The sequence below is a fragment of the Lathyrus oleraceus genome, chromosome 5, assembly GCF_024323335.1.
Source record: "Lathyrus oleraceus cultivar Zhongwan6 chromosome 5, CAAS_Psat_ZW6_1.0, whole genome shotgun sequence".
NCBI classification, from domain to species: domain Eukaryota; kingdom Viridiplantae; phylum Streptophyta; class Magnoliopsida; order Fabales; family Fabaceae; genus Lathyrus; species Lathyrus oleraceus.
In genome coordinates, this window is record NC_066583.1 from 146456181 (window position 1) to 146478911 (window position 22731).

A 22731-nucleotide genomic window follows, 5' to 3' on the forward strand; every position below is an offset into this window, starting at 1 on the left:
AGATGAAAATTAGGCTTTATGGTGGATTAGGCACATCCCAACATGATCAAGATATCTTAGTGGTCCTCGGATATGAATATCATACCTTAAGCCCATATAGTATGCTCTCTTGTTATGAATGCAAATTCAAATGAGGTGATGAAACGGGGAATGTATGCTCATGCATTAGGGCCATGGAAGTTGTATAGGAGGTATGATGAATTTGTGGTATGACAGATACTCATCAAAAGTGAGTTGTGTTTGGTCATATGCTGGTCTTCTCGACTTGGCCATTAGTAGTGATCTGATCTAGTCCTTTTATGTGAATAGATTTGGTCGAGGCAAGTTATGTTACGTTATAATTCGGGTCCGACCCAAATGCTTTTATGTGAAATATTGAAATGTACACAGTTTTTCAAGCATTAAACCAATATAGATAAGATGCTTTAGGAAGAAGACTAAATGCACACATCCCCTTGAACATAAGGTATGTATGAGTGAAATGTTTTAACGAAGAGATTGAAATATAGAATTCTAAAAGGTTGTCATAATAAAAACAAAGAGAGTATTATAATAACAAAAATGAGAAATTTATATTTTTGTATGCGAGTATAAGTTAGTTAGTAGACCCAAGAACAATCGATTGCAAATAGATAGAGAGATGCATGTTTAAATCCGCGACAATCAAATTAAAGTGGAATTCTAACCACACAAATTATTCCTTGGAACATTAATATCATGAATTTAATTTCCATTCATGTGTTTGGGAAGTAATTTAAGTTTCTTGGAATATTTATAAAATATATTTAATTTAATTTTAAAAAAATATAAAAGAGTTAAAATAATTTAGAGTGAGAGATTATAAATGGTTATCTTTTATTTCTATGAGTAACCATTTATAATCTCATAAATAAAAATAAAATAATTTAGAGAATCTCACCCTTTTGCATGAAAATAAAAATAACAAATAAATTATATTTTCAAAAATAAAAAATATCCAAATATAATTTAATAAAATTTGAAACAATTATGAGAATATGAACCTCTCATATTCCTTTCCTTGGAAATAAAATTTGAATCCAAAAACAAACACATCCATATTCATAGATCCATTATTAGCAAACGCGCGGGTGTCAATAGCAGATAATTAGAGTAAGACCAAATTCAAATTTCAAAGTGCCTACTCGGCCCAATCCAATCTGAAGTAAGTGGATGCCATGGCGCCACAATCACTGAAATGAAGTGAAGGATTGTGTTGCATTACATCTTCACCATGGTCTGGTAGAGTAGCAGAGTCACAATTTCAATGGCCACAGAAATTTGTGGCGGGTCTCTATTCTTATCCGTTAAAACTGAATTGCAACGCCAAAAGCTTTTACTCCATTCTCAACGAACAACAACAACCGCCACTAGATTCCACTCATCCAAACCTCGCTTTTCTTTCCGCTCTTCCAATGCCTCCTCCTTTCACCACCGCAACTCCTCCGTCTTCTGCCGCGTTGCCACCACCGATACACTCTCCGACTCCGACTCTGACTCCACCGCTAGAGACGGCCAGGATCGTCTCTCTAAGGTTTATTTCCCAATTTACCCTTCCCCTATCACTTGTTTGAAATTCGAAACCAAATAACTGAAACTGAATAACTGTAATTAATAACCAACTAACTAACTAACGGTTTTTTCTGTTAAGGTGCCGGTGTCTAATATAAGAAACTTCTCCATCATTGCTCATATTGACCATGGGAAATCCACGTTAGCCGATAAATTGCTTCAGGTTACTGGTACCGTTCCTCAGCGAGAGATGAAGGAACAGTTTCTTGATAACATGGATTTGGAGAGGGAAAGAGGCATCACTATTAAGCTTCAGGTTCATGTTTTTGTTTTCTTATCTTAATCGCGTTGGTAGAATATTTAGATACTCATATTCATTCAAAGCTTATCCACTGCTTTGATGTAATAAATATTATAAGAGAGATGGATTTTTTTATTGTATTTTGGAAAATATGTTTTTCAAATACTCTGGGAATGTTTTTTAGTATTTACATTTTTCTTATTTACATATTAATGGATGGCAAGCGGGCAACATTTATCTGCTTAACCAAAGAATTTTTTTATGGGGATGGTATTTAACATAATTTTGATCATGGCAGGCAGCTCGAATGCGCTATGTGTTTGAAAATAAACCATATTGCTTAAATTTAATAGATACTCCAGGACATGTTGACTTCTCGTACGAGGTATGTGAATGTAGTAATTATACTCTTATTTTCTTTACTGTTTTATAGTATTGCATCAGCTTGTCTCTGTTTCATTCTTCCTTTTTTCCAACTCTGGTGCCATGATCAGATATAATCATATAACACATATGGACTTGGAAAGAAAAACTAGAGCCTCTTTTCTATAATGTCTAGTTGTAATTTCAGGAATTTATAGGTGAACATCATTTTTGTTTAAATAAATTGTTCTATGTGATGGAAACTAAAAGCAGAGAAAAGGTGACAATTTGGATGGCATTCTATTTGAACCTCGAGAAAACATTATGGAAAAGTATGATAGAAATCCGTACCAAAATACAAATTAATGGTAGAAACTAACTTTTATTTATGGCAGAATATGTTTACAACAGACACATGATTACAAACACTATTGAGAATACATAATATACACATAAACTAATCTAAGAAATTTGAGAGTCTTGGTCTCTCCCTCCAAGAATTAGAGAGCTTGGTCTCTCCCACCCAAAATCATTCAATAACTATACCATCATTTGTTTCTCTTTTCCTTTCTCTATTTATTTTAAAACAGAAACACACATAACCCATAACTTCCACACATAACTGACATCAATAAAAATACTACCCAAAACTGCTCATCAATAAAAATAACTACCCATAATAAGAAGTCTATCAGTGCTCCCCCCCAAAAGAATCACCTTGCCCTCAAGGTTAATGAAGGAAATTGCTCCATTGATGGTTGCAACCAGTTCACAAGTGGCTTCAAAATCTGAAAATTTTCTATTTCCTACACCTTTCTTTTCGGTTTCTAAAATCAAATGGAAGCATTGTCCTGTTATGCCCTTTGTGATACACTTCCTCTACGGTCTCGTTTAGATTTGTGGACAGAAAATTTTTGTATACTGTTTCAGCCAAGGCTTGTAATTGTTTTCGTGTCTCCAAGCGCTCCTTGCGTTCCTTCATATTCTGTTCCAGATTTGTCACATAGCAAGCGACCATTCAAAACCACACTCTAAAGCCTCAATGTACGATTCTGTTCCAGATATGGCCATTTCACCGTGTCAGATTATTTGATCGAGTTCTTGTATTACATGTGATTAATTATACAAATTCATCCCCCACCAGGGACACTTTTTCTTCTTATTTTGGTTGGTAATAACCCATCAGAACATTATCAAGTTAATAGTATGATTTGACTATTCTATGGCTAGGTTTCTCGATCACTTGCTGCATGTGAGGGTGCTCTCCTTGTAGTAGATGCTTCTCAGGTGAAGCTCCATGGTTTTAATTTTCTTGTTTCCTTTCTAGATTTATAAATAAAAAGCTCTATGATGTGATGGTGGTATTCTCACTGTGAGCTGATTTGTGCTTTGTCATGAAAATTTGCTTCCAAATAACAGGGGGTTGAAGCGCAAACACTCGCTAATGTTTATTTAGCCTTGGCTAACAACTTAGAAATTATCCCTGTAAGTTTTCTGTTTAAGTATTCTGCTCTTAGCTTTTCTTTTCTTTAGTTTTTATTTTCATATACTCAGAGACTCATTATTCCTTACCAATGATTGTTTTCAACTCATAAACTCAAATGTATTTTTTTTTTGTTAAAAAGACCAGTTTCTCACCGTCATGCATACCCACAAAAATTCCTGTTATGTGCAATTGATATGAGACCATCTGTCAATCAGTGACACAAAACAGTTGTGTTCTTCTATTGCCACAAAGTTGTGGCGCCGAGGAATTTTTCCTTTCCAAATTGCAGATGGTTTTGTCTCTTTGTTTCACTCACTTTTCTGAAGTTATAAATTTATGAAATGTTGTAAGTGTGTACGAATGCACCCATATTTAATAGTAATGCCAGAAATTCTGTAACAGGTTTTGAACAAAATAGATCTTCCGGGTGCCGAACCAGATCGAGTTATCAAGGAGATTGAAGAGGTTTCTTTTTCCAACTAGACCCTTGATGTTATTATACTCTTAACCTTTCTGTTTCAAGGGGAGATACTCTACGATTCTAAGTTTAAGTCTGCTATCTTATGATGCCATGATTTATTTGTTATTTGACTGAAGCAAATTTAAACCAATTATTTGTTTAACATTCTAAAGTCTTACAGTTCCTAGTTTCGTTCATAGTAATTGGAGTGGTTATAGTTTACATATCAGGTGATTTTAAATTTGAGAGTATGTTAACTAGGGCTGTCTTGCATAAGCATTGCCTATTACTTTATCCTTAATCCATGAATTCTTGAATCATGCTGATATATTCACAAGAAAATTTCTAAGTTGAATTGATTTCTTGAAGGTTATAGGTCTAGATTGTAGCAACGCCATTCTCTGCTCTGCAAAGGTTGGTTTTTGTTCTTTTATGTACTTTTTTTTGTCTTGTTTACTACTTTAAGTTATATAGAATTCTGATTAGGATACTGCATATACATATATTGCTTGTAAACAATGAAATTACTTCTTTTGTAGGAAGGAATAGGTATAATGGAGATTCTCAATGAAATTGTTGCAAAAGTTCCCCCACCCGCTGATACATCAAAAAGGCCATTGAGGGCTTTAATATTTGATAGGTACTCTTTAAATTTTGTAAATTTTATTAAACCAACCGATTTGTTGATGAAACGAAGACAGCATGTTGCCAGTATACTATGAATTCACATTGACCCTTATTTGAGATTTGGATGACACTGATACTGTGAACTAATTTTGGTAAGCTCCTTGATCAATAAATTGTCATATGGACACTTCAACTATAATTGGTTGACTTATTTAAGTCCAAGGGTTTCACTTCCGTTTCTGAGGTTCTACCCATAGTTCCATACTTTTGTTTAATTTATTATGTTGCGTTAAAGTTTTGTTCCTCGTAGGTTATTGTAAGTTCAAGGATCTTTTGTTTCATTGTATGCAGATAGCTTCCATACAATTACTACACACACAGACACACACATAGATCCTGAGTATTTTACATGCATGAAATATTATTCCTCTGGTTTGTGTGGTTGCTTTAACCTCCTTTGCATTTTGTGTCAGCTAATATTCATTTACAAGTGCTATTTATCCTTCAGTTTCTCATATAAATTGTTTCTTTTAATCTTAGTGCAGTTACTATGATCCATATAGAGGTGTTATTGTATACTTTCGAGTTGTAGATGGCACTATAAAGAAAGGTGACAGAGTTACTTTTATGGCCAGTGGTAAGGTAAAGTACCTTTCTTATTTTATGCCCCCTTTCCTCTTCTACCAAAGATTAATTAAAATTTATTTTTGTACTCATATATTTTTTTTATATTTAAAACTTCACTCAGTTTAATTGATTTTCAGTCTCAATTTTTTGAATTATTATTATTTTTTATTTCTTTTCATTTTTTATTTTTGTTAAGAGTCTCGCATCAGATAATAATAATATATGACATGAACATGTGTTTATAAGTGGGGGTAATCCTCACACTACAAACTGGTTTTGTAGGGTTGAGTTAGACCCAACCACATTTCTTAACATGGTATCAGAGCCTGGTTCAAGATCCGGTGGGCCATCTGCTATTAGGTTTCCTCTATCGGGTCACCCACCATTTATTTTCACGCTCCAGATGTCCTGTCATGGACGTCAGGGAGTGTGTTAAGAGTTTCACATTGGACAATATATGGCATGAATATGTATTTATAAGTGGGGGTAATCCTGACCCTACAAATCGGTTTTGTAGGGTTGAAATATGTCCTCTAGAGATGATAAATACGAAACAATATTTCTCTCTCTCACCGGTCATACTTTTTATTTTTTAACTACAGGATTATTTTGCCGATGAAATTGGGGTTTTGTCCCCCAATCAACTTCAAGCTGAAGAGTTGTTTGCTGGTGAGGTAAAGTAATACTTCAAAATGATTGTTTTGATGGACAATTTCATATTGCCTATAGTATTTACTACTGTTTTTGGTTCTGTAAAGATGATGGGGTAAAAGTAATAGTCATGGAACAAGATATCAAGGAAAGATGAAAGAGTTATTTTCATAAACTTTTTAATGAAAATCATGGGTATCATTTGAACTCAAACAACCTTAATGCTAGAGACGGAGATCCAAATTACTTCTACTACCAAAGAACTAAAGAATCTAAGGTAAAAATACATTAAAGAGAATGAGTAATGGCGAGGAAGTTGAATCAAATAATATATCTATTGAAGTATGAAACAGTCTAGATCAAAAGACATAAGATGGCTCACAAAATTGTTGAATGAGATTATGAGGTCAATAAATAAAAAGTCAAGAGGGGAAAAAATGAAAAATGAAAAATATAAAAGTCCGGAAAAGAAATAAATGAAAAGCCAAAGGTATGGAGTCAAATATTGGAAACATGATTCCTGCACAAATAGAAGCAAGATAAAATATAGAGGATGCAAGTTTAGCAATAGATACACAAATTGTGACATAGAAGTGAAAACTGGAGAACATATTGTACAACTATTCTCTTATTTGACGTGCCCTGGGCCATCCATACAAAGTGGGGAAATAAACCATAGGAAACAAGCATGGTGAATGAAATGAAGAATGTTTCGAACGATAATAAGAACTACAATGTTGTATGAAAAATAATAATAGGTAGTAAAAAGCCAACAAGTAAGTAAACTTAGTATTGAAGAGATGCATGTATGTGTGTAAAGACCTATAGTTGCAACAATGATGAGGGTTAGTCGATCGAGTATAGTACAACTGCTGAGATGAAGAAAGCCATATGCTAAATCACTGAGATTTAGTAGTAAATGTCTATCGCGGCCCTTTGGATCTAATACATGACACGACTTTGTAGCATTGATTGATCCATGAAGTCACTCACCTTGTGGGAAAACAGAACTAGTGGCTGTTGTTGTTATTGTATAGTACTTTTGTTTCAACTATCTCCTCCTCCTTTTCCATTGCTTGTGCCATGTGAGGCATGAAAACAGATAACAGATAAACGACATTTAAGTTGACATAACAAATATTATGAGCGATAATATGTGACACTGATGTATTGTTTCTCTCGAATATGTTTGTCTTTGTCTATGCATGTTTTATGGCTTCACAATTTTGTTCAATGTTGAAATGACTCTTTTGTTGCTGTTAATTTTGTATCGAAATATAAAAGAAGAAATTTTAATTCATTCAGAATATTGATATCTCGTGTTGTGATCTAATAGGTGGGCTATCTATCCGCATCAATAAGAACAGTAGCTGATGCCAGAGTGGGTGACACAATCACGCACCATTTAAAAAAGGCGGACAGTTCACTTCCTGGATATGAGGAAGCTACTCCTATGGTGTTCTGTGGCCTGTTTCCCGTTGATGCTGACGAGTATTGATTTCTTATTTGCATTTGTTTTTCTTTGTTGAACCAGAGAGTTGTATTGTTTCTCATTAATGTGACTGGAGTTAATAATAACTCTTTTTGTTCTGTTACCAGATTTCCTGATCTACGAGATGCACTTGAGAAGCTTCAACTCAATGATGCTGCACTAAAGGTGGCCTTATATACCGATATGCTGGAAAATAGTGCATCTTTTGTTTTAGGCTATTGGAAAGTGGACATAATTGGCATTTTTCTATATATACTATCATCTTTCCGTTGTAACATTCTCTTTATCATTATAGTTCTTGTTTTAGCTAGAATAGATTTAACTATCAATTCACCTTTTCTTTATGTTGTTTGACTTGATATTAAGTAAATTATTCTGCTGCACTTTTGAATTAGGATTCTTTTGTGGAAGAATCGTTCATCTCAAATCTGCTAGGCATAAAGTTAACTTAAATTTTACCATGTACGATCTGAATGTATGGTTTCCCTTGATATATTGTAACTCATAATGTAATTTTATCTATCTCAATTTTGTAATCTCACAACTTTCCGCCCTAAATATCCAATTTTGTTGCCGTGAAGCTGGATTTGGTAGGATTGTTATTTTAATTATTTGAAGAGTATATTTTCTTTTCTGCTTTTCAGTTTGAACCTGAGACCTCAAGTGCTATGGGATTTGGTTTTAGATGTGGGTTTCTGGGACTTCTCCACATGGAAATTGTTCAGGTTTGATTGTATTGAAGTATGAAGTATCTACTCTTTGGCTTTCATAGGAAATGCTTGAATGTTCTTATATTGCTTAGTACTTAGATATAAGGTTGAAAGTTCTGATTAACTTCAAAACCCTGGTCTTATATTTTCAAGCACTTCATGTTACAGGAGAGACTTGAGAGAGAATACAATTTGAGCCTGATAACTACCGCCCCAAGTGTTGTATACAGAGTAACCTGTATTAATGGTGATACTGTAATTTCTTCTCATTCCTAATCTCCCTTTCTATGTAATACTTTGTTTTTACAAACGATTCATTAAAATTGAATCTCCTTTATATTTTTCAATTGTGAAATATTGACTGTCATTTTGTCCAAATCACATAATGCTTGAAGGTTGAATGCTCAAATCCATCTTTACTTCCCGAGCCTGGTAAAAGAAAATCAATCGAGGAGCCAGTTGTTAAGGTTATTTCTTGCAATTGTGGAGTTTATTGTTCATTTTTTCAAAAATTGAAACAGTTAAGGTTAAACATATTAATTTATAAGTATTGTGTGTGCACACACTTATACCTGCAATTCATGTATGCAGATTGAGATGCTTACGCCGAAGGACTATATTGGTCCTCTTATGGAACTGGCTCAAGAAAGAAGAGGGCAGTTCAAAGAAATGAAATTTATCACTGAAATTAGGGCATCGCTCACCTATGAATTACCATTGGCTGAGGTAATTGTTTGCATTAGTTCTTGTGGGTTTACCCGTTAAATCATATGCCTCTGTTTGACTAAGTTGGGCTTCCATGTATCTGAATCTCCTTGAGTATCAAACTTGCAGATGGTTGGTGATTTCTTTGACCAGTTAAAGTCAAGAAGTAAGGGATACGCTAGTATGGAGTATACCGTTATCGGGTAATTATATCTGGAAGCATAGTTTATTGAGTGTTGGCAATTGTAGAGTCCCTGATTGGTCTAATTAAAGTAGTTTTCATAAATAATTAAATAGGAAATACCTATAGTTTAGGGATTGTAAATTAGTGCTAAAATAATGATCTTGATAATGAGAGGTAGGAATGGACTGGGGTTAAGAAAATTTCTCTAGCAATTCCAAAATATTCGAAGATTCAAGTGGTAGCAGGGGAAGATATCAATCCAGGAATATGTGGGCAACAGCTGCAACTATACTTATAATGACACTTTAAATAGGAAATCAAAGATTCTGTTTATAAATTACTTGATGGATGCCACTATTGACATTCGATCGTGAGTTGTGCCATTATGCAACAACAAGCTTTTATCCAATTGTTGATGTTTGCCTTGATGGATCATTTGACATCATTGAGTTATATCAAAAATCCAAACTTTTTGTAAATATATTAAAGACAAGGCTTCATTTTAATGGTTTCTCCTAGTGTTCCTGTTGTCTTCCTCTAGCTGTATAGTATTTTCTATTTTATTCATTTTTCTCACTGGAGCCTCTTTTGTTTTTTTTCAACATGACCAGATCGCCATTTATTCTCATCTATACTACCATACTAACTTTTCTGCTCATGTCATTAACACTTAATTTCACAACATTCACTATCAATTGAAGCTGTGACTGTGACCACAAATTGTACAACATTTGTCCATTTTATCCATCCAACTTCAGTACAATGTTAGACATCCCCATGAGTCTCTAAACCATGCAACCTTTGGTATGACGTGATCCCAGTTTTCACCTCCAAAACGTTACTAACTGTGTCTTACTTGACTTGCATAGTGGCATACTATATACTCCTTACTGTAACTGAACCCTTGATTCCAAAACTTCTCTTTATAACTTAAGTTTGAAATTTTCTGCTCTTAATTCATATTCAATAAATACTATACCATCTTGTATGTCACTTGTTTGTGGAGTATTTTATTTCAGATGGCCTTTACTATGTAGGACCATGTTAGGATATAGAATATAGAGATTTAGTTAGGAAGTAAGTTAGTTATTTGTTTAGTTAGAGATGCATTTGTATGAATAGGGGAATACAATGATAGAGGGTGTTGATATTTGTACTCCTCATAATTTTACGCCAAACTACGATGGTTTTCTTAGGTGGTATTAGAATTATCAGAACTTAGATTCTACTGCTTCGGTAGCACACACTGGTAATTCATCTGCTTGTTCTCTCAATCATCTTCTCTTGGATCTTGGATCCTTGATTCTGGTGCGTCTGATCATGTTACCGGTAATAAAAATCTTTTCTCTTCTCTCTCTACATCCGGTTTCTTACCTACTATAACTTCTGCCAATGGTTCTCAAACCCGATCTGAAATGATTGGTATTGTTCAAATTCTACTTTCTCTCTCGGTTACTTCTGTCCTCTATGTACCTAATTGTCCATTTAATTTAATTTCAGTCAGTCGTTTAACTCGTTCTTCTTGATTGTAGTGTCACCTTCACTAACAATAATGTTACCCTGTAGGATCGGAGTTCGGGACGGACGATTGGTGTCGGATGTGAGTCTCAAGGCCTTTATTACCTCTCAGTGTCATCTCAAACATGCTCAGCCAAAGATTCTCCACTCACTATCCATGCTCAGTTAGGTCATCCCTGTCTTTTCAAACTACATAAGTTGGTGCAAAATTTATCGAAGGTATCTAATTTACATTATGAGTTGTGTTAGCTAGGGAAACACACTCGTGGTCAGTTTTCCAGTCGAGTCAATAAACGGGCTTCGTCCCCTTTTCCTTTAGTTCACACCGATGTTTGGGGTCCCTCGTGTACTGTCTCTACTCTTGAGTTTAGGGATTTTGTCACCTTTATTGATGATTTTTCACGTTGCACGTGGTTATTTTTAATGAAGAATAAATCTGAATTATTTTCTATTTTTGAACAATTCTATCAAGAAATAAGAACTCAATTCGGTGTGTCTATCCGTACCTTAAGAAGTGACAATGCTCGTGAATATTTATCCCAACAATTTCATAATTTTATGCCACACAATGGTATTCTGCATCAAACATCTTGCCCTCACACACCTCAACAAAATGGGGTAGCCGAACGCAAAAATCGGCATCTTGTAGAAACCACTCGGACCCTACTTCTCCATGGTAATGTTCCACTTCGGTTTTGGGGGGATGCTGTGCTAACGGCATGTTACCTTATAAATCGCATGCCTTCATTTGTCCTTAACAATAAAATCCCTCATTCAATCCTTTTTCCCAATTCCCCACTTCACCCAATTCCTCCCCGAGTCTTCGGGCCCACATGTTTTGTACACAATTTCTCTCCTGGTCTTGATAAACTCTCAGCTCGATCTCTAAAGTGTGTCTCTCTTGGTTATCATCGATTCCAAAAAGGTTATCGTTGTTATTCACATACTCTACAACGATACCTAGTATCGGCCGATGTTACCTTCTTCGAGTCGGTTCCATATTTCGAGTCCAGTCACGTAACTCCAGAACCCATTCAAGAAAGTACTTCCACACCTTTTCCAGCAGTTATTAATGTCCCGCCTACCATTATCCCCCATCAGCCTAGGGCTCCTGACCCACCCACTTCTCGACCACTTCAAACATATCAGTGTCGTCACCCAATGCCTGTCGTCCCTGTCCCTGAAGTCATACCTGTCCCTGAGGTCATACATGTCCCTGAGGTCATTGAAGACTCTCCTCCGACGCCTCCGCCATCACCGGATCTGATCCTGCAACCTGAGTCCGATCTTCCGATTACCCTTCGAAAAGGTATACGTCAAACACGAAATCCTTCTCCACATTATATTGATTTATGTTATCATCGTCTTTCCCTTTTGTAGTATACTTGTTTGTCTTCTGTTTCTATTCCTAAAACTCCAGGTGAAGCATTATCTCACCCTGAGTGGAGGCAAGCAATGATTGATGAAATGTGTGCTCTTCAAAGCAGTGGTACCTGGGAACTGGATCCTCTACCCCATGGGAAATCTTTAGTAGGTTGTCGTTGGCTTTATACAGTGAAGGTTGGTCCAGATGGTAAGATTGATCGATTTAAAACTCGCTTAGTAGCCAAAGGATACACTTAGATTTTTAGATTGGATTATAGTGATACCTTCTCGCCTGTAGGCAAGATGGCATCTGTTAGACTTCTTCTAGCCATTGCAGCCATTCGACATTGGCCTCTTCATCAACTTGACATCAAAAATGTTTTTTTACATGGTGATCTTGAAGAGGAAGTATATATGGAGCAACCACCTGGATTTGTTGCTTAGGGGGAGTTATCGAATATGGTGTGTAGGTTGCATAGGTCTCTTTATGGTCTTAAGCAATCTCCGAGAGCTTGGTTCGACAGATTTAGCACTGTAGTACAACAGTTTGGTATGGTCCGTAGTGAAGCTGACAATTCTGTTTTTTATTGTCACTCAGCCCAAGAGTGTATTTATCTTATTGTGTATGTAGATGATATTTTCATAACTGGTAGTGACCAGAAGGGTATACTTCCGTTAAAGCAACATCTCTCGAATCAATTTTAGACAAAAGATCTTGGTAAACTTCGCTATTTCTTGGGTATTGAGGTAGCCCAATCTAAAGATGGTTTGGTTATTTCTCAGCGGAAATATGCTATGGATATTTTGGAAGAAACAGGTTTGTTGAATGCTAAACCAGCTGATACTCCTATGGATTCAGGTGTCAAACTACTACCCAATCAGGGGGAGCCTCTATCTGACTCAGGAAGGTATAGAAGATTGGTTGGAAAGTTGAATTATCTCACAGTCACAAGTCCAGACATTTCTTTTGCAGTTAGTGTGGTAAGTCAGTTCTTAAACTTCCCTTGTCAGGAACACATGGATGCTGTTATCCGGATTCTGAGATACATCAAATGTGCTCCAGGGAAAGGTCTAGTGTATGAAAATAAAGGACATACTCAGATAGTTGGATACTCCGATGCTGATTGGGCAGGGTCACCCATTGATAGACGATCCTGTTAAACTGATATAAAACTTTCATATTATTTCAATCGTATATTACAAGGAGGGAATATGTTATATTTATATACACAAAAAACCTATTTCTAATTATAACTAAATCAGAATAATTATAGCCAAATCATGGTAATTAACAATTAATAACTATATTCCTATTATAGTTCCTAAAATCTTGTTGACAGCTAACGCCAACACTCCCCCTCAAGTTGGTGCATAGAGATCTCGAATGGCCAACTTGTCAAGTGCGTTGTAGAAGTCTCTGCTACATACAACTTTTGTGAGTATATCTGCTAATTGATCTTCAGATTTAACAAACGGGAATTGAATTATCTTGGTCTCCAAATTTTGCTTAATGAAGTGTCGATCCATTTCCACGTGTTTTGTCCGATCATGTTGAACCGGATTATGAGCAATTTCAATTGCAGACTTGTTGTCACAAAAAAGGTTCATCGCATTGTTCGGAGCAAAGCCAATTTCAATTAACAATCTTCGAAGCCAAAGAAGCTCATAAAGACCTTTAGCCAGCCCTCGAAACTCTGCTTCAGCACTTGATAATGCTACAACATTTTGTTTCTTACTTTTCCATGTAACCAAATTTCCTCCAACAAAGGTAAAATAGCCTGAGGTGGATTTTCTGTTGGTGATATCTCCTGCCCAGTCAGCGTCTGTATAACCTTCAACTTGTACATGATTATTCTTTGTGAACATCAAGCCTTTTCCAGGCGAGGACTTCAAGTACCGCATGATTCGAATTACCGCTTCCATGTGATCTTTACTCGGGTTGTGCATAAATTGACTTACTACACTTACCGCATACGCTATATCAGGTCGTGTATGAGATAAGTAAATAAGTTTGCCAACCAATCTCTGGTACCTTCCTTTGTTTGTTGGCACTTGGTCTGGATATTCTCCAAGTTGGTGGTTCTGGACAATTGGAGTATCTACAGGTTTACAGTCTAGTAGCCCAACTTCTGATAAAAGATCTAGGATATATTTTCGTTGAGATAAAAAGATGCCTTTCTTCGACCTAGCAACTTCAATACCTAGAAAATATTTGAGCCCACCTAGATTTTTCATCTCAAATTCGGTTGCAAGTTGTTTTTGAAGTTTTGCTATTTCCTCAGAGTCATCTCCTGTAATAATCATATCATCTACATACACAATCAAAGCTGTGACCTTACCTTGACGATGTTTCAGAAACAACGTATGATTTGCGTTGCTTTGTTGGAAGCCATATTTTTTCATTGCCAGGTTCAATCTCCCAAACCACGCTCTAGGAGATTGCTTCAAGCCGTACAAACTGCGTTGCAATTTACACACCACCTTAGTCTCATAATTTGTCATGTATCCCGGAGGGATATCCATATATATTTCTTCTTTCAAGTGCCCATGGAGAAATGCATTTTTCACGTCTAATTGATGCAATGGCCAATCCAGATTTACTGCAAGAGATAAAAGAACTCTGACAGTGCTCAACTTGGCAACAGGTGAAAAAGTTTCTTGATAGTCTACGCCATATGTTTGTGTAAAGCCTTTAGCCACTAATCTTGCTTTGTACCTTTCAATAGACCCATCAGCTTTGTACTTGATAGAGAAAACCCACTTACACCCTACTGGTTTCTTTCCTTTTGGTAAAGGGACAAGAGTCCATGTCGCATTCTTGTTTAATGCCTCCATTTCTTCATTCATAGCTTGAACCCATCTAGGGTCTTCAATGGCCTCTTCAACGTTGCTAGGTACACTGTATGAAGACAGCTCCTTTGCAAATTTCTTAAGGGGTTCAGACAGGTCCTTCATAGAGACATAATTAGCAATTGGATACCTTGATCTATGATCCTCTTCTTCAGGAGAGTAACGCTTCGGTGGTTTTCCCCGATTATGCCTGTGAGGTAATTCATAGCTAACAGAGATATCACCATTATTATTATTATTATTATTATGAGATATAGGAGAGTTTACCTCAATGAATTCTCAGGAGATGGATCGTTGAGTACTGGAGAGGGGGGGAATTCCGATACTTCAACTTCAGGACTCATATGGTCTGTTTGAGTTTGACAAGAATCACCAAAAACTTCAGTTGAAGGTATATCAATATCTTTGAACCAGTCAAATGTCGACCAATTCGACTCTTCTTCTGGTGTCTCCCCCTGAAGAGAAGAATTGGGTGATACAGATGAGTAGAAATGGTCGAATTCCAAGAATGTAACATCCATAGTTACATAAATGCGTCGAGTAATAGGGTCATAGCAACGATACCCTTTCGGGTGTACACCATATCCCAAAAACAGGCAGTGAATGGCACACGGATCAAGCTTTGTACGTTGGTTTTTATGTGGGTGAACAAACGCAACACACCCAAAGACTCAAGGTGGCAGCATTTGTATTGTAGGCAGCGGTACAAATGTGGACAAGGTCTACAGCGGAGTTTTAAATTCAAGGACCTTCGATGGCATCCGATTGATGAGATATACTGTTGTAGTAACAGCGTCAGTCCAATGGTGGTGAGGCACATGTGCTCCATGTAAAAGAGCACGGGCAGTTTCAAGAATATGGCGATTTTTTCGTTCTGCAACACCATTTTGTTGTGGGGTTTGTGGACACGTGGTTTCGTGAATAAGTCCGTGTTTTTTGAAATACTCATGGAATTGATGATTTACAAACTCCCCACCATTATCAGAGCGAAGGATCTTAATTTTCTTTGAATATTGAGTTTGAATCATTTTATGGAGTTGTTGAAATATGTGTATCATTTCATTTTTTTGTTTCAACAAATAAATCCAAGTCATTCGAGTGCAATCATCAACAAATATCACAAACCACCGATAACCAGAGATAGAAGATTTTGGGGATGGACCCCATACATCAGAATGGATTAAAGCAAACAGAGCATTACTTTTATTCATACTTGATGGAAAAGTAACTCGATGACTCTTGGCTAAAATACAAGCTTCACATTTGAAGTTCAACAAAGATGTATCTGAAAATAAGCTTGGGAACACATGTTTCAGGTAGCCAAACGAAGGATGGCCTAATCGGCGATGCCAAAGTAAGACTTGCTCCATTTTATTGTTTCTTGGATAATGCATGTGATGCGCTCGGCCTACACTAAAATCCTCCATATAGTAAAGTCCCCCCTCTTAGTACCACGTCCAATGATCTCCTTCGTGAGAATATCCTGAAGGAAACAAAAAAATGGATAAATCAGCACACAGTTCAAGTCTTTTGTAACTTGACTCACAGACAGCAACTTATGAGATAGAGAGGGAACAAGTAGTGTATTTGAAAGCGAAAGGGATGGTGATAACATCACAGTTCCAGCCCCTGTTACCGCCGATAAACCACCATTTGCGTTGGCAATACTTGAGCGCCGAGGGGTTGAACGTTCAGAAAAATCAGCAGCATCGAACGTCATATGATCGGTAGCTCCGGAATCAAGTATCCATGCATTAGAGTCATCATCATGATTAGAGCAAATCAGAACATTACCTTCAGTGGTGTGGGAACTTGATTTTGGAATGAGGGAAAGATGGGTTCGACTGTAGCTACTGCAGCTTTTCCCGGGTTGCTATCAGTTGTATCGCGACGCTTTCGAGCCTGAAAATCTGTCCACCAGTCTGGATATCCATGAAGCTTAAAATAGGTCTCGCTAGTATGTTTGTTACCTCCACAATGAGAGCACTTAGTGCCATTAGATGGTTCTTTATGTTTGGATTGAGAAAGTATCTTACTGCTATGTAATTTTAGACCCTTAGATGCAAGAACTGCTCCAGATAATTCATTGGAGTTGTCTGTCATCACTGCCTGACGAAGAGCTTCCCTCCTAACATGTGCATATGCTTGCTCCACTGTTGGAAACGGTTTCATTTGTAAAACATCGCTTCTAATATTATCTAAGCGGTCATCAAGTCCATCCAAAACCACATACACTCGTTCTTCTTGGAGAAGTGTATTGTAGTGTTGGATATCAACTTGACATGTCATCGGATTTGGATGACGAAAATCTATCTCACGCCAAAGTCCTTGGAGATCGTTATAATATTTTTCAAGAGAACCACCGGTTTGTTTAAGACGTGTCACCCGTCGCCGAAGGTCATACACCTGGGAGGTGTCACTGCCATCAAAGTACGTGGTCGCAATTGCATCCCACACCAGCTTGGCAGTGGAGAAGCGAATAAAGTTGCTGATTAGAGAAGAGTCCATTGAGTTGATTATCCATCCCTTAACAATCGTGTTGTCAGTCCGCCAACGTCGAAACGTAGGATCTGTTTGAGGGGGTTGCGGGAGATCTCCATTGATATATCCTAGTTTGTCTTTGCCCGAGATATACATCTCGACCACCTGGGACCAAAGGGGATAGTTGTTGCCATCTAACTTGATGCCAATTGGTGCCATCGTATGGTCAGAGCCAATTTGTAACGGGGCTGACGCACGGTTCAGAACTTCCGTCATTTTCGTCGTCAATTCAGCAAGAATGGAAAACGAGGTAACCTCATCGGAGTTTGAATCCGAGTCGGCCATGGAAGAAGGATGGGAAGTGTTACCGTAGGTCAGGATTAAGACCTGGCGGCTGATACCATGTTAAACTGATATAAAACTTTCATATTATTTCAATCGTATATTACAAGGAGGGAATAGGTTATATTTATATACACAGAAAACCTATTTCTAATTATAACTAAATCAGAATAATTATAGCCAAATCATGGTAATTAACAATTAATAACTATATTCCTATTATAATTCCTAAAATCTTGTTGACAGCTAACGCCAACAGATCCACCTATGGGTATTGTGTACTTGTTGGAGGAAACCTTATATCCTGGAAAAGTAAGAAACAAAACGTAGTTGCAAGATCAAGCCCCGAGGCAGAGTATAGGGCCATGGCAATGGCAACATGTGAACTTATTTGGTTAAAACAGTTGCTCAAGGAACTTCAAATTGAAGAAGCAAGACCAATGACACTTATTTGTGATAATCAAGCCGCATTATACATTGCTTCAAATCCAGTCTTCCATGAGAGGACCAAACATATTGAGATAGACTGTCAATTTGTCAGAGAGAAAATCGAATCAGGTGACATCGTCACAAACTTTGTCAACTCTAATGATCAATTGACAGACGTGTTTACAAAATCTCTGCGAAGTCCCAGAACTAATTATATATGCAACAAGTTTGGTGCATTTGACTTATATGCTCAAGCTTGAGGGGGAGTGTTGATATTTGTAAATATAGTATTATGAATATTTGTATATCGAATAGTCCCACATCGACTAAATCATGTAATTAGTTATAATCTCTCTCTATATAATAAAGTCTCCGTAGTGCTTTTCAAAACACACGGTTTATTCAAATGTCTTTTAGTCTGTTGTATTTCAACAGAGGGGAATCTTTTGAATATTTTAAAGAGAATAAAGTATTCTCTATTGTGAAGGGAAAATGATTGGAGTAGAGGTTTTCTCATATTCTATCATATTTCCTAAATAAAATGTTCTTTCTTTGGAATACAAATCCTGGATTCCTAGCAATTGGTCCGACATACCGGATCTTCAAGGAGTGTCTGTGTTCTTGGAGATGGAGGCAGCGCAAACGATGAATTTACCAACCTTTGCGAGGATATGGATTTGGATGGTGAAACAGTGCATCTAAGGCAGCGGGAGCAGCATTAGGAGACAAAGCCGATGGACAAACACTTGGTGAAATAGTAAAACAAAGTTAACATCAGATTTGAGAGTGGGAACAGTGCTGGAAAATCAATAAACAGGAAAGTAATGTTGCAAACTGGCAGAAAAAATAGATGAACAAAAGGTAGAGGTGATCAAGGTGAAAGTTGAAGGTGGAAAGGAAATGGCCCCACAATAACAGAACTTCAGCTTGGGGGAGATGATAATGGGTGCATCTCTAACAGCAAGACAGATTAAAGTAGAGGAATCAGCAAATTATGGCCTGAATTGGAAAGAGCATATTAGATTTTCCCCCCTTCCCTTAGCATGCTCACAACAGCGGGATCTTGCGGAATGATTTTTTTCTTCCAACTATTCAACCGGAAAAGATTTTAGTTGATTGCAACCTTGAGGATAAGGTTATTTTAAGGAGGGGTGCATTGTTAGGATATAGAATAGGAAGAATCAGTTAGGGAGCTAGTTAAATTTTTGTTTAGTTAGAGAAGTATTTGTATAAATAGGAGAGGAGAATACAATGATAGTGAGGGGGATCTTTTGAATATTGTAAAGTGAGAGTATTCTCTATACCCTTGGAGAAGAGATTCTCTCCTATTCTATCTTATTTTCTAAATAAAGTGTTCTTTCTTTGGAATTCAAATCTTGGGTTCCTAACACACCATGTTACCTTTTTATTATACCTTGTACTCTTTACCTGAAGATGGAGTTTTCCAATTTGAAGTGCATTAAACTTGTACTTGCATTCTTAAAGCTATCTTTGTCCCTTGTTAAATTAAATCATAATGTCAAGTTTGAGAAGGCCGCAAAGAATCTTCCTATTGTTCTAATACTTTCTGTTATTTAATTTTCAGTTACAAAGAAAGTGATTTAACTAAACTCGACATACAGATAAATGGTGAATGTGTGGAGCCATTGGCTACGATTGTGCACAGAGATAAGGTAATTTACTAGTTCTCTTTTCTTTAGTCTATATATGGATTGTAAATAAAAAATGTCTGGCTCTCAGGAAATTGCCTATACAAAATATAAATAAAACTTGACAGCATATCTGTGAGATATACTCATGTCTCATACCAGGTTGGAAAACCGGAATAGAATGTATTCATTTGATCTGTTATTTTTTATCTGAGAGAAAATTCTGGAAAAGCATTCTTTAACTCTGAACATCTATTTTTTAAGTAAATATTCCAGCATTGAAAAAGAATACAAATAATACTTTGAAGTAAATTTGAATGGACAAAATTTATAAGCAGTTAAAGATACAATGATCTTATTGTTTGCCGGGTAAAGTATAATGCCTGGATTAGAATTTTCCTTATTAAACAACCACTCAATAAACAAAATCCCACTGTTTAATCTCCTCTAAATTGTTTCCCCTCCAACTTCACTGCTCCTCTCTGTTTCTGAGTTTGCTATCACATGCTACCTATTTCAGCAACACACCTTTTCTCCTTCTCTATATATTTTCCTTTCAGTGTTTGTTATTGTTGGTAAAATTAAGATAAACAAATCACCCTTGTTAAGATTGCAGCTCTAATATTGTTTTTTTTTGGTGTTTTTATATATTTAAAAGTTATAATTATTACAATTGTACTCTATCCTAATGGAAGCATCCGTCGCTATTTATGTTGAACCATTGGATCTGCACTCATCAAAATAAAATTTGTGATGCTTCGTGGAATACGAGTTGTACCTTTATAGTTAAACTTATATGCATATTCATGATTATGCTTTTTATTTTATATCACAAAGTTGTCAGTAAATCAGTAGAGGCTTGTATTTTCAGGCATATTCTGTGGGAAGGGCATTGACTCTAAAGTTGAAGGAGCTCATACCACGGCAAATGTTTAAAATACCTATTCAAGTAAGAATTGAGTATTCTGTGGGAAGGGCATTGTCTATGGTTTTTCTGCTTTATATACATATCCCTCTGTTTGCTCTCTTCTCATCTGATTCAGTTATGAAGAGTTGTTTTAATTTTGTTTAAAGTCATCAAACTAACCACAATAACATACATATCCTTGGTATCTTTGTTTTAGGCATGCATTGGAGCTAAAGTGATTGCTAGTGAATCTTTATCTGCAATAAGAAAAGATGTATTAGCCAAATGCTACGGTAAGCCAAGTTGCAAACCTTTAGGGACCTTGCATAAATAATTTAAACCATAACGTTTTTTGTTTTTCCCAATGTTTCTAAAATTTTCTTGTCCCTATGGCTCTCCCTTTTACAAAAGAAAATTTCTTCCTCCTTGGTAGATATTTAGTAAATATGAATGGTAATTTATTTTGTATAATATCCTTGTTCCTTTTAACTTCACTTTCCTAATCCTGTTCGGACTTCTGATTGCTGTGGTTGCTTCTTTTCAAATTTTTGGTTTGATGATACTCTTCTAGGTGGAGACATTACAAGAAAAAAGAAATTGCTTAAGAAACAGGTACAATCTAGTATAAACTGATTAATACCCTATTTTTTCTTTTCTCTTTTACAGTGAAATAGGTTATTGGTATTTGTGTGTTTTTCTTCAATAGTGTTTTGGGCCACATAGAAAATGAATTTTGTTGCATTGGCAAGTAGTGGAAATATGAAATTAACTTGCCAATACTAAATTTATGTTCTCATTCTGAATTTTACCTTAGATTGTCCAGAATAGTACTAACGGCTTTCTTCTTCAACCAGGCTGCAGGAAAGAAAAGAATGAAATCAATTGGTAAAGTTGATGTGCCTCAAGAAGCTTTTATGGCGGTTTTGAAACTTGAAAAGGAGGTAATCTGATCATGCTTTGCATGTAAGTTACAGCATTGTCTGAAATTGTAAATACATTGAGAAAATTTAATGTATTTTTTGGTTATTATATGATCCAAATGTTACCCATGATTCTTAGCGCATATAGGATTGGTGATAATTTTGACCAAAAAAAAGATTGGTGATAGTGATTCTCTGACCCAGAGTAGTTGAAAGATTTGGCCTTGTTAGTGTTAAGCTGCTAATAAATACACAACTTGGATGACAATTAAAACGACGAAGTCTATGAATCTGTATGTAGTGTTACTCCTCCCCTATGTTATCCAAAGTTTTCTAAATGCTTTTCTTTTGCAATTCTACTCTTTCCAGATACTAGAATCCTTATGGATTGTACAATCCAGGTGTGTCGATTTGTGTTTACGGTCATAAATTTATTAAAATATATATTTAGATTGTAGGACGAATCTCCCGTGAATTGAAAAACAACTTAACCTTTATTAATTCAAGTACCACAACAAGAAATTGGAAGGCAAATTAATAAAATTAAAAAATATAATTCAAACACAGAAAATATCATGGCTAAGTCAAGCTAGCTCTCTTGCTAGATAATGTAGTTTTTTTGGAGAAATTATTGTTGTTGTGAAGATAGTACAACACTATAATAAATAGGATGTTAACTAAGATTGCACTTAAAAATGTGTGTCACATTACCTTTAAATTCAATTTGTTCCCATCAGTTATTGTATATTAAATGTAATTGAGATAAACTATAAATTCTCTTCAGAATACTTTGATGTGTTTCGCATTATTGAAACTGAACTAACTACAGTTGAAATCATTTTAAATTGAAAAATTGTTTTTATTAATTGATTGTAAAATAGTTACTTCACTTGCATATAGGTGTCAAGTGTTTACCTACTGTAGCAATTTAGGCTAGAGCTAAAAACTGACAGGTGTCAGTTGCCTGAACAATTAGCGTAACTAGCTTGAGAAGTTAGTTATGTAGACACAATGTTTGATAAAATGCCTAAGTGCTGTCATAACTAACTTGAGAGTTATTTATGCAAGCTATAGAAAATATACTCAAATATCCTCCCTATAGCTTAAGGTGACTTCTCAATAAGTGAAGCAGTC

At 36.0% G+C, this 22731-nt stretch overlaps 1 protein-coding gene across 1 annotated transcript; it reads left to right on the plus strand.

The window, feature by feature from the left end:
* The first annotated feature begins 1096 nt into the window (after positions 1-1096).
* LOC127078939 (translation factor GUF1 homolog, chloroplastic) lies at positions 1097-21874 on the plus strand. Its single transcript, XM_051019350.1, has 22 exons — positions 1097-1552; positions 1670-1846; positions 2130-2216; positions 3425-3481; positions 3614-3679; positions 4083-4145; positions 4510-4554; positions 4680-4780; positions 5313-5409; positions 5997-6068; positions 7382-7536; positions 7645-7702; positions 8182-8262; positions 8416-8502; positions 8643-8714; positions 8839-8973; positions 9082-9155; positions 19707-19794; positions 20642-20719; positions 20895-20970; positions 21249-21289; positions 21532-21874. Exons 1-22 carry the CDS (start codon positions 1286-1288, stop codon positions 21625-21627), a joined length of 2073 nt encoding a protein of 690 aa, XP_050875307.1. The 5' UTR covers positions 1097-1285; the 3' UTR covers positions 21628-21874.
* The last annotated feature ends 857 nt before the right edge of the window (positions 21875-22731 follow it).

Coding starts and splice junctions, on each gene's coding strand:
- LOC127078939 (XM_051019350.1), top strand. CDS start 1,286: ATGGCCACAGAAATTTGTGGCGGGTCTCTATTCTTATCCGTTAAAACT. Junction 7,537..7,644: donor TTTCCCGTTGATGCTGACGA/GTATTGATTTCT, acceptor TTCTGTTACCAG/ATTTCCTGATCTACGAGATG. Junction 21,290..21,531: donor AGAAATTGCTTAAGAAACAG/GTACAATCTAGT, acceptor TTCTTCAACCAG/GCTGCAGGAAAGAAAAGAAT.